Source organism: Neomonachus schauinslandi, chromosome 10 (assembly GCF_002201575.2).
Source record: "Neomonachus schauinslandi chromosome 10, ASM220157v2, whole genome shotgun sequence".
Classification (NCBI taxonomy): domain Eukaryota; kingdom Metazoa; phylum Chordata; class Mammalia; order Carnivora; family Phocidae; genus Neomonachus; species Neomonachus schauinslandi.
In genome coordinates, this window is record NC_058412.1 from 66,154,545 (window position 1) to 66,167,021 (window position 12,477).

Genomic DNA, 12,477 nt, shown 5'->3' on the forward strand with positions numbered 1-12,477 from the left:
TATGCTTTGAAGAGGAAATTAAAGGTATAAAACGTTTCTAACATTGTGATGTAGTCACTGGGCATAATATATCATTTCCAACTCTTGAACTGAATTATTTAGATTTCATTTATAAATTTAGAAATTTTTAAGTGGTGTGGGTGTCAGTTACCTATTATAAAGTAAGAATGCCATAATTTATGTATAATTGTCTTTATTTGAAAGGTTTTCCTAGAGTATCATTACTCAGATCAAAAATATTTTCCAAAATGAGTATCGTAGGTATTACATTAAAATGTGAGTAATAATAAGAAGGTGTTCAGACATTTTTTTTGAAATCTGTTCTCTTTCAGTAGAACATACAGAAATATTCCATATTCTGATGTTTAAAGATGAATATGGGTTGAATTTCGTTTTAATCAATTGAAGTCCAATTCTGTGGACTTGAGGCCCCTGACTAGCTCAGTCGGTAGAGCATGGACTCTTGATCTTGAGGTTAGGAGTTTGAGCCCCATGTTGGGCGTAGAGCTTAATAAAATGAAATAAAATAAAATAAAATAAATAAAAACCCAATTCTATGGACTTGACAATTATTAGGCTGTTCTAAGACTGCTTATCCTGCTATGTATGGATGCAGTGAGTTCTTTTGAATGGAAATCCCTATTTTATCATATTCTTATGAGTTAAAGTTATAAATGGTTTTATAAATCAGGTATTTGTTGCTGACCTACTATATTCTCAGTCTTGGGCAAATAATATTTTTTCATAGACTCGTAGAATGTTAGCACCTGTAGGAAGACCGTCTAGTCTAGTCCACTCTTGTATACAAGAGAGCTCTGTGGTACACTGAGAGTAAATGGTTGGTCCAAACATGCCTAGGCTAATGTTCTCTTTTTCATTTCACTGATTATCCATTTCTTATATAGACTGGATTCTCTGTGACTAGATTTTTTTCCTATTGCTATTACATAGCACACAGGGAGGGAAAAAAATAAAACAACCATGTATAAATTTGTAGGTTATTTAAGTGACTTTGTATTTTATGAGTTTATCAGCTTTATAGCATTTTTCTAAGTCCTTTAGACGAGAAAAAAATTTACCTTCAAATGTGACAAGGTATTTATTTTAGAGTTGCAAAAATGTGTTTAAGTTAACTTGACATTTGTAGTGTATGTTGTACCTTATGAAATCCATTTCCCACCTCCCCTTTTTTTGTTGGTCAGATGTTGATGTTGTAGAGCTTTTAGCCAATGATCAGGTAAATGAATACCTTCTTTTTTATTAGATACTTTCCAGCAGATGCCACAGCTGAGATGCTAGAAGAATGGCGGCCTTTAATGTGCCCTTTTGATGTAACAATGCAAAAGGCCATCACTTATTTTGAAATATTTCTTCCTACCTCCCTTCCTCCACAACTTCATCATAAAGGTTTTAAGTAAGTATATACATATCTTGACAAATTATAGAATAGAGCAAGAAATGGAGATATATAAGCCAACTCGTAAAGCAATAATAAGTAAACAAAAATTTACTAACTCAACCATTGTGTTGATTATACTTGAAGTGTGTGGAGGCTGAAACAGTTAAGCATAAAATTGTAAATGAGGAGAGACTAATGCTTGTATGTCAAGCCAAATACAATATGAGGGCTTTACGGGGTGCCTGGCTGGCTCAATTGGTGGAGCATGTGATTCTTTATCTTGGGCTTGTGAGTTTGAGCCCCATGTTGGGTGTAGAGATTACTTAAAAGGAAAAGTAAAGATAAGGGCTTTAATTTAAGAAATCAAGAGGGAAAGAATAAAAAATGCAAAAAAGTAGAAAATACCAGTAAGTAGGCAGTGATAAGAAATGTTAAATTGTGTGGAGTTTAGGGAAAGGAAAAGTGTTTTCCTAAAACTTGGGTTTTATTCATCACTTGTAGTTTTTCTTAGGTCTTTTTTATAATTCTTATTCTCTACTCATTCTAGTCTTTGCACTGTTTTTAAGAACTGTTTTTTTAGATGACTTTATATAACAAATCCTAAAATGAAAAATATTTAGGGGAACCTGGGTGGCTCAGTTGGTTAAGCGTCTTGACTCTTGATTTCTGCTCAGGTCATGATCTTAGGGTCGTGAGATTGAGCCCTGTGTTGGGTTCCACCCTGGGTATGGAGCCTGCTTATTAGATTCTCTCTCCCTCTGCCCCTCCTCTCTTAAAAAAAAAGAAAAAAGAAAGTAGGACTTCTTCTTAAAGACACAAAAAGTGCCAGAACCATGACCTGAGGAGAAACTAAGAATCGGGCGCTTAACCAGCTGAGGCACCCAGGCGCCCCTAACAATGAAGTAGAGGTTTGATGAGATGACACTTTAGGATAAATATATTGCAAGGGGAATATTCAGACAGAAGCAGTCATTTGTTCCATTAAGTTTGTAACATTCAGTATTATTTTTTCTAGGTTGTGTAGTTATCAGTAAGAATAATAGATTAAAAAATACAAAGGATACCTGGCTTTGAACCACTTTCTATAAATCACTTGCTATTCATAACAACATTTTTCTTCTTCAGACTTTGGTTTGATGAATTAATTGGCCTTTGGGTTTCAGTGCAAAATCTCCCACAGTGGGAGGGGGTGAGTATCATACCTATTTTTTCCTTCTTTGCTATCAGATCATTTGATAAATAACGTCAGGTCCTTAGAATTGGCTATTAGCAATGTTGTAATTGTTTTTTTAAAATTTTGTTTGCTGTTTCTAACAGAAATAGAAACTTCTTTTGGTTTTATCAGTATCTAGAAGCAAATGCATGTATTATGAAATGCATGAAATGTAAGACTTGTTGTTTCCTATTGGACCTTCACTAGCATGTTGCTAGACATATAGTAGATGTTTTCTATGTGCTTATTAGATTAAAATTTCTTCTCTTTGCATTGTGGATGATGCTTTTGTCATTTCTCTTTTAATAAGCATTTCAACTGCATTTGATTTTAAATGGGTGACAAGAATCAGAACTTAAATTTGGAGATTTTAAAAAAATGAGTCATAAACTATGTATTAAGTTGTGCTAATGATGACAGCTGAGAACCAGAAATGGATAGGGGGTGTGACTGTGACACTTAATAGCAAGTGTATTTACTTAACTGTCTTTTTTTGTTTACTTTCAGCAACTAGTAAATCTCTTTGCTCGATTGGCTACAGATAATATAGGGTACATAGACTGGGATCCATATGTACCAAAGGTAATTAAGAACTTTTGAGCATACAACATACAGTAGCACTGATAGCACTTTTTATGTCTTTAAGAAGTGTGTTTTGTATGCTAATTCCTAAAATATTTCTTGATCACTAGTAAAAACATACAATTTACCAGGATAGATCATTTATTTTCAAAAACTAATTGGATCGTACCAAGGTAATCATAAATGTGTGATTTTTGTCTTGCCTATGTAGGACATGAAATAGAAGTTTCAGAGTGAGTAATTTAGAAAGTACTAAGTGTATTATTCAGGGTATCTTACATTCATACCTTCCAGCAAATTTTGGGTATTGTATTTGATTGCTATTCTAGAGTGTTCTCTACTTTTTAGATCGCATTTTCCTAGAGTAAATAAAGCTAGAGTGTCTCTAGGTTCAGTGATCTTAACATTGCATCTTCCATATTGTTTCACCTGAAGTGGGCTCAGGAGGGGTGGCATGGGGCATCCAGGTGATTCTGATGCACACGCTGACAGTAGAGCAGGGCTGGGGAACAGCAGCAGACATACTGTTTACCTTTGCTTGCACCGTCTGGTAGAAATGAAGGAGGAAAAGTGATTTTCTTCCACTGTTGGGGTCCCTGTTACTAATGACAGATTTTAAATATAAATTTAATTATATTAAAATGTTTAGGGGTGCCTGGGTGGCTCAGTCGGTTAAGTGGCTGCCTTCGGTTCAGGTCATAATCCCAGGGTCCTGGGATCAAGTCCCACATCGGGCTCCCTGCTCGGCAGAGAGCCTGCTTCTCCCTCTCCCTCTGCTGCTCCTTTGCCTACTTGTGTTCTCTCCCTCTCTCCCCTGCTCATATTCCCTCTCTTTCTCTCTTTCTGTCTCTGTGTCAAATAGATAAATAAAATCTTTTAAAATAAATAAAAAATAAATTATTAGGGGCGCCTGCGTGGCTCAATCAGTTTAGCATCTGCCTTCGACTCAGGTCATGATCCCAGGGTCCTGGGATCGAATCCCTATGGTGGGCTCCCTGCTCAGCGGGGAGCCTGCTTCTCCGTCTCCCTCTGCCTGCTGCTCCCCCTGCCTGTGCGCTTTTGCTCTCGCACTCTCTCTCCCTCTCTAATAAATAAGTAAAATCTTTTAAAGAGAAATTTTAAAAAATAAAATGCAATTTAAAAAAAGTTTTATTTATTTATTCGTTTGACAGAGAGAGAGAGAGGGAGGGAATATGAGTAGGGGAGAGAGGCAGAGGGAGAGGAAGAAGCAGACTCCTTGCCGAGCCAGGAGCCCGATAACGGGGCCCGATCCCAGGACCCTGAGATCATGCCCTGAGCTGAAGGCAGACACTTAACCCTCTGAGCCACTCAGGCGCCCCTAAAATGCAATTATTAAATGAGAGATGAAAATGCAAATTCCTGGGGGAAAAATCGATAGAATTTTGAAAGGGCAAGTAATCCACTAGAAGATAGGTATTTGCATTTTGTATATTCTTAGCATGGAATGAGAGCGTAGGAAAAATAATTTCATATGCATTTAGAGAGATAGGAGTCAAAATATTTCATGTTTAACTGTATTATCTACATTTTGCCTTTTTATGTTTAAACTATCTCATTTGTTTATGGGTACGTGGGTACAGAGTACGTGGATACAGCTGCTTCTTATCCACCCCTTTGTGACCTCAGTGTCATTTGAAAGAAAGTAAATAGGGGCTGAGCCTGGCTGGCTCAGTCATTAGAGCATGGAGCTCTCGATACCAGGGTCGTGATTTCGAGCCCCATGTTGGAAGTAGATATTACTTAAATAAATAAACTTTTAAAAAATGAAATAAGGGCGCCTGGGTGGCTCAGTCGGTTGGGCGTCTGCCTTCAGCTCAGGTCATGATCCCAGGGTCTTGGGATCGAGTCCCGCATCGGGCTCCCTGCTCAGCGGGGAGCCTGCTTCTCCCTCTGCCACCGCTCCTTTTGCTCACTCTCATGCGCGTGCATGCTCTCTCTGTTTCACATAAATAAATGAAATCTTAATAAAATAAAATAAAATAAATAAATGAAATATAAATAAAAATAAAAATTTTTTAAAAATCTATTTCTATGTAATTTTTATGGAATAAAGCAGTGTATAAAGCTACCAAATAGTATGTAATTTTGCTTAAAACCTGATCCAGTGAGAATATATCCAATAACAATAATATATATAACACTTCAGTTATTTAAAAAGTTACTTGATACTTAAAAATATTTATTCTTAATTCTTTTTTTCTTTTTAAAGATATTTACGAGAATTCTGAGAAGCTTGAACCTCCCAGTGGGAAGCAGTCAAGTGTTAGTCCCAAGATTTTTAACAAATGCTTATGATATAGGACATGCTGTGATATGGATCACCGCTATGATGGTTTGTAACACATTAGTTCATCTAAATTTTGTGTTAACCATACAAAAATTCTGTATAATCACATTAGGCTATATTAGTATCTTAGTTGGTCATTTGATTCTTGGATATTTTCTGATGTAGTAAGCTAATGTTTATCAGACCCAGAATGTAGAAAAACAACCATTTCTCTAGCCAATAGTTCTTAATAATGGAGTCAAAGTTTAGAGTTTTGAGAGATTCAGAATGTCTAACAGTCTTAATAGGTCAAGAACCAAACTCACAAATGAAAGGTCAAATTGATAATGATAAATGTGGAATTAGAACTCAGGGTTTTGCATATGCCCGGTACGAATGCATTCAGTGTCGAAGATTACACTGAACACAAAGCTTACTAAACAAATGAAGTAATCTTAATGAAGGGAGAAATATGGAGGGTTACTTAACTGACATCCCTGAAGGAAAGTAAAAATATATCCACATGCTTGGATTTCATTGTCAACTTGCAAATAGGAATATAAGAATAATTTTATACTATAATTTTCTGGATTGTCATTTATATTGCTTCTACTGCTGTCTCTTTTTTAAATTATTATTCTGTTTGATATTTTCTCCCAGGTTATGTTGTTTGGCTGGTTGTTTCTGTGGAAAATGCAGGATGGTTGTGCGAAGTTGAACTCTTAAATTTTATTTTTAGATTTTAAAGAATAATTCATTCTCCCCCTGTTTTTGCTATTTCATTATTAAGCAGGGAAAATCACATTTTCTTTCTAATACTCCATAAGAGCAAAAACATTTGGATGTTTACTATCTTACATAAGCAATGAGTTGGAATTCATTTTTTAGAAGCCACAGAATTACATTGTGATTAATATCAGCTTATTTTAGTTAATGTTGCTGTTCTTTCTCACACAGTTTTTCCCATTGACAGATTTATTTTGTGTTAAATGTGAATAATGAATATAATAAATAAAAATGCTAATTACTATGTTAAAATATTGACATTTTTGTTGGTTTTTTGCTATGGAATTATGATCTCTTTAGTAGTTGACCTAGTCTCAATGGGGAACATGTACATGGATTTCATTTCAGTGCGAAGACATGTTCTTATGTAACTCAACAGTCTACCTTATGTCTCTGCTTTTTCTTAGAAGATCATCCTGAGAGATGGAAGGTTTTAAAACCAAATTGTAGTTCTTTATCTTCAGGGCTGTTGAACTTGATAAGATGAATGCTAAATTTTTTCCTCATTTCCCCCCCATGTTGTATTGTTGTTTGGTGTATTTGTTTTGGTAATAGATTAAGAAAAAAATATTTTTCTTTTGAGTCAAAATGTGGTCAAATATAGCAGGTTTAATCATTTGAAACATTTGGGAGTAAAAATAAAATATTTGAATGTATTTATGTACATCTCACTTCTTCATTTCCTGCAATAAGAAATTCACTTCTTGAATCCTTTTAGGAATGCTTTTTATGCCTGATGTTACCACTCTTGGTTATTTTAAAACAGTCTTAGTGACAAAAATTATTTCACTGCAAAAGAGTAAAATATGCTGATACCCTAAATTGAAAGATCTCTTTTCAGTTATCTAATTTGGTTTCAGTAAGTTTCCCTTATTTTTTGTAGAGTGTTTTAAATGGAAGATTGTAGGAAGTTCACTGGGGAATTTGTTTTTGACTCTTATGTAGGGGTAGAATTGGTTTTTGTCAGCAAAATGGATGTGTATCACGTTAGAGAGGTGTATGTAGGCTTGGGCCTATTGATTCCTTCAATTTTCCAGTGTACAGTGGGTACTGATATTTTTGTTTTTTTATTTGTATAGGGTGGACCAAGTAAACTAGTGCAAAAACATTTGGCTGGTTTGTTTAACAGCATCACATCTTTTTACCATCCCTCAAATAATGGGCGCTGGCTGGTGAGTATATTCATTTTTCATTTTAGGGTTTGGAAATTTTTAAAGATATGGTCACACGTATCTTTAAAAAATGGTTACATATTGCCTATTGTATAAAACCTATAATACATTTTCTGTTCTTCATATAAATTTGGCTATATGTAGGTGATTAAGTTCAAATTAAGTTTCTGTGTTCATAGAACATAAAAATAAATGAAGATAATATTGTTCGTCCAATAACTGGTGACAAAATGTCACATTCTGGCAACAGAAAGGATGGTCAGTTGTGGTTTTTATTCCTTGGGATTTTGGGGGGGGGGGCGGTTTCCACATTGCCTAGCTAAAATGGTTTTTCATGTAATGGAAGATTTGTCTGGTGCTAGAAATTAAAACTGACATTTGAAACACATTATCAGTAATATAATTGATAATGGCATTTTATTCTATCTAGTAATGCCATGCAGGTCTTTGTAATAGATTGTAAGAGCTGTTATTTTAAGAATCTTTATTTGGAGGGTAGAAAGGAACCATAAATATCTGTGTAGGAAATAGAACCTACCTTGGACTTTTTGCTTCTGTGTCCCCAGAACAAATTAATGAAACTACTTCAGCGGTTGCCAAATAGTGTTGTTAGAAGATTGCATCGTGAAAGATACAAGAAGCCTTCTTGGTTAACTCCTGTGCCTGATAGCCATAAGCTTACTGATCAAGATGTTACAGACTTTGTACGATGCATTATTCAACCTGTCCTCTTGGCTATGTTTAGCAAAACTGGTAGTTTAGAAGCAGCCCAGGCTCTGCAGAATCTTGCACTCATGAGACCTGAGTTAGTAATACCCCCTGTACTTGAAAGGTAAGTGGAGCTTTACATGTTTGGTTGAAGCCTCAGCTGTGGCTACAGCTGTTCTGATTATCTCTTCCCTCTACTCTTCTGTTGTGCTTGGTTTTCTTTTGTGGCTTCTGTTTTGCTTTCTCTATGCTTGTTCCTGTTCCTGTAGGAGAAGCAAGGCATTTTAACCTAACGATTGGTAACTTGATAAAGGTTTACTGGAGAGAAAAGAAAATTGACACGAGATGGATAAAATATTTTTGGATTATTGGCACATTTTTGCTCATAAATTAAGGGGCGCCTGGTGGGCTCAGTTGGTGGAGCATGTGACTCTTAATCTCGGGGTTGTGAGTTTGAGCCCCATGTGGGGTGTAGAGATTACTTAAAAATAAGATCTTACAAAAATTAATTAATAAACTAATTAATTAAGCTGCTTTTACATCAAAGTGTGTCACTAAATACTGAGAAGTGATTTTGGATTTCTTTTATTTCTTAAAATCAGTGATACAGAAGAAAATTTGACTGTCTTTATTATTTTAATATATGCATAATCTTATGTGTATTATTTCCACAGTATAGATTTTATTGCATTCATTTTGTTTCATATGTTGAAATAGTAACAAAAATAGTTTTCCCTTTCCCTAGTTACTGTCACAATATAGGCCTTCTGTGCTTATATAATAATATTACTTAAGCTTTCTGTTAATTCCTCTGCTGCCTGAAGTTGAGCTTTATGATTTCTCTCAATGTCATACTGAAAAATAGAAGAAGAATGTTAGTTTTTAGGGCCCAGAAGGGTCTAACAGTTTGAGTTCCATAAAACAGATTTGTCCAAGATCCTAGTGACAGAATGCAAGTGACTGCCTGTTTTCTGACTTAAAATTGAAATAGGATAATTGGGCACATTTGCTTGGAGATGGATATCCTGTTAAAGGTCTTGACCAAAATGGGGCTCCATTATTTATAAATTTGAGTTGCTTACAATATCTTGCCCTGTCCTCATTGCCATAAGTATTCAAGTTAAGTTGTACCTCATTTTCCAAACCTATCCCTTTCTGTGTGCACTTTGTGGGCACAGAAACTTCCAGCACAGATAACTTCATTAGGAAATGAAATGGGTAAGTTAGGCATTTTCTACTGGAACCTCCAGTGTTCTTTGCTCTTTGGCCTCCTTGTGGTAGCAGAAGCTAACAGTTCAGTGGCAGGTCCCTTGATGTTTCCTGTTGAGGAGAGACTTGCCTCCAGGGAGGGACTTCAGCTTCTTGCATAGTTAAAATTTTGAAGATTGGAGTGTTTTGGTATTTCTTGGCTTTCCCTTTGTTTTGCCTTATTTTAATGTTTTCTAGCTGATGAATTATGAATAGTGAGATACATTTTTAGTAGAAAGAACAAAGCTTACAAATACAAGTAAATGATGAATCACTGAACTCTTATCTCTGAAACTAATAATACATATGTTAATTAATTGAATTTAAATAAAGTTAAATTAAAATAAATACAAGTAAAATTATCCATCATATTTTTCTTGAGTTTTCAATTTCTGGACAAATTTAATAGCATATTGAGCGATAAATGCTTAGCCAAGAGAAATATTTTGAAGGTTTTTTTCTTCTATAAAAGCAAAAGTCCTTTGGGGCACCAGGGTGACTTAGTTAAGAGTCTGACTCAGGTCATGATCTCAGGGTCGTGAGATCAAGCCCTGCCTTGGGCTTCATGCTTGGTGGGGAGCCTGCTTAAGATTCTCACTCTCTCTCTCTCTTTCTCTCTCTCTCTCTGTCTTTCTCTCCCTCCTCCCGCCCCCTCCTTGCCTCCCCTTCTACCCCTTCCCTATGCGTATGTGCTCTCTCTCTCATCTTAAAAAAAAAAAAGCAGAGGGCGCCTGGGTGGCTCAGTTGGTTAAGCGACTGCCTTCGGCTCAGGTCATGATCCTGGAGTCCCGGGATCGAGTCCCGCATCGGGCTCCCTGCTCGGCAGGGAGTCTGCTTCTCCCACTCCTGCTCCCCCCTCTTGTGCTCTTTCTCTCTCTCTCTCTCTCAAATAAATAAATAAAATCTTTAAAAAAAAAAAAAAAGCAGAAGTCCTTGAGAAAGTAAAGATGTAGATAATAAATTCTAGGTCCTGAGTTTTGTATCTCCTAAGGACAGCCTCTGTTAAAGAGCTGGTTTGCTTTCTTCACCTTTTAAAGCATAGGCTTGGTTGTTTTTTTATTCTGATTATAAATGCTTTTTTCCTACTTACAATGAAATTTCCCTTATTTTTTCTGCATAAGAGAAATTTAAAATGACTGCATTTTAGATTTTTGTCCCCCTACAGGATAGATTCTTAAAAATGAAATTGCTGTGTGAATGCTCTTTTTTTTTTTTTTAAGATTTTATTTATTTATTTTGACAGAGAGAGAGGGAACACAAGCAGGGGGTGTGGGAGAGGGAGAAGCAGGCTTCCCACCAAGCAGAGAGCCCGATGCGGGGCTCGATCCCAGGACCCTGGGATCATGACCTGAGCCGAAGGCAGACGCCCAGTGACTGAACCACCCAGGCACCCCTGTGTGAATGTTCTTGGCTTGTCTTTTACTTGCTGATCAAAGATTGTATTTCTATTATTCTCCCTAGTTTATTCATAGTTTCAGGAATCTTCTCATATGTTTCTAGAGCTGATGTCCAATTTTAAAATACCAGTTTTTTAAAAAATGTATAGTAGGAGAAATTTCAGCGTTTTAGTAAAGATTGTTTTTTCGATAAGAGGGAAGAATAGGGGGCGCCTGGGTGGCTCAGTCATTAAGCGTCTGCCTTCAGCTCAGGTCATGGTCCCAGGGTCCTGGGATCAAGCCCCACATCGGGCTTCCTGCTCTGCGGGAAGCCTGCTTCTCCCTCTCCCACTCCCCCTGCTTGTGTTCCCTCTCTCGCTGTGTCTCTCTCTGTCAAATAAATAAATAAAACCTTTAAAAAAAAAAAAAAAGGGAAGAATAAGATAGTTGTCACTTGTTATTCCTGAATTCTAATAATCGCTGACCCTTAGGTTAGAGTTAGTCATATTGGAATGTGGAAGTGGATTCAGATGGCTGAAATAATGCAAAATCTATCAGTTTATGTTCTTTTACACTGGAATTTGCAAGGAGAAAGGCGGTGAGGGGGTAGGGGAAATGTGCCTTTTCTTTGTGTGTGTGATTCTGTTAACTTTGAAAGCAGATATTCACTCAAAATATTCTGCTAGCTAGCAGCCTTAAGGCCAACAGGCAATTTATGAATTTGGTAGATTTAATGTATTGTGCATGTTTATCTGTGATGGAACTGGTTTTTTTTGTTTGTTTATTTTTTCCTGTTTTCAAACTGTAGAACGTATCCTGCACTAGAGACTTTAACAGAACCTCACCAGCTCACAGCTACTTTAAGTTGTGTAATTGGAGTAGCCCGAAGTTTGGTATCAGGTGGCAAATGGTTTCCTGAAGGTCCAACACACATGCTACCTCTGTTGATGAGAGCATTGCCTGGGGTGGATCCAAATGACTTTAGTAAATGCATGGTAAGCATATTTATTATTCTGTTTTGTGTCTGAGTTCTAATTGTGTGAATAGACATCCTTTTAAGTTTTGTTCAAATACTCTTTAGAACATAGTTCAATGTAAACTTTGTTAATGGTAAAGAGTTATATCCTAGATGCCCAAGTTTAGATCTTTGGATGGTTAGTTGATCTATATGTCATCCGTTGTAAGTAATTTGCCATAACCTGGATACATTTAATGATCATAAGATATTTTGAAGCTCATTATATATTTACTATTTTCCTTGAGCAAAGACATTAAAAATCTTAGCATATGATCATTTGTACTTCTTCTGTCCACACTGGTGACAGGGGGCATGATAAAAGCTGCTGGGTGCAAAATGCCAGGTCCCATTTTATACACACATCTCCTGACTTAAAGCATTGCTCATCTTCCCTCTTGCCCGATCTCGCTTTTTGCTTCAGCATATTCTGTTTATCCTTGGTTAATGTTGCATCTTTAGCGGGGGTGCAAAGTAACTTTTCATTGACAGAAGGTTAGAGAACATTGTGCTTAAACCTAATAACTATGAAAATAAATTTAGTATAACTTCATTACTAACGTAACAGCTGCTTAATTGTGAGGAACCTTAAAATGTTCAATTCTAAGTGAAAACTTTCCACAATTATTGTGGGATTTCCCTCAAAATAATTTATTTGGGTACTTTATTGTAGCTTATGGTATACTTGTAT

At 36.2% G+C, this 12,477-nt stretch overlaps 1 protein-coding gene across 1 annotated transcript in view; it reads left to right on the top strand.

The window, feature by feature from the left end:
* PSME4 (proteasome activator subunit 4) overlaps positions 1-12,477 on the top strand; it is a 111,619-nt gene that overhangs the window by 41,050 nt on the left and 58,092 nt on the right. The window contains exons 5-11 of the mRNA XM_021701246.2: positions 1,265-1,414; positions 2,525-2,588; positions 3,120-3,194; positions 5,425-5,547; positions 7,347-7,439; positions 8,006-8,271; positions 11,580-11,766. Coding sequence (XP_021556921.1) covers positions 1,265-1,414; positions 2,525-2,588; positions 3,120-3,194; positions 5,425-5,547; positions 7,347-7,439; positions 8,006-8,271; positions 11,580-11,766 — 958 coding nt within the window. The remainder of the gene's footprint in view (positions 1-1,264; positions 1,415-2,524; positions 2,589-3,119; positions 3,195-5,424; positions 5,548-7,346; positions 7,440-8,005; positions 8,272-11,579; positions 11,767-12,477) is intronic.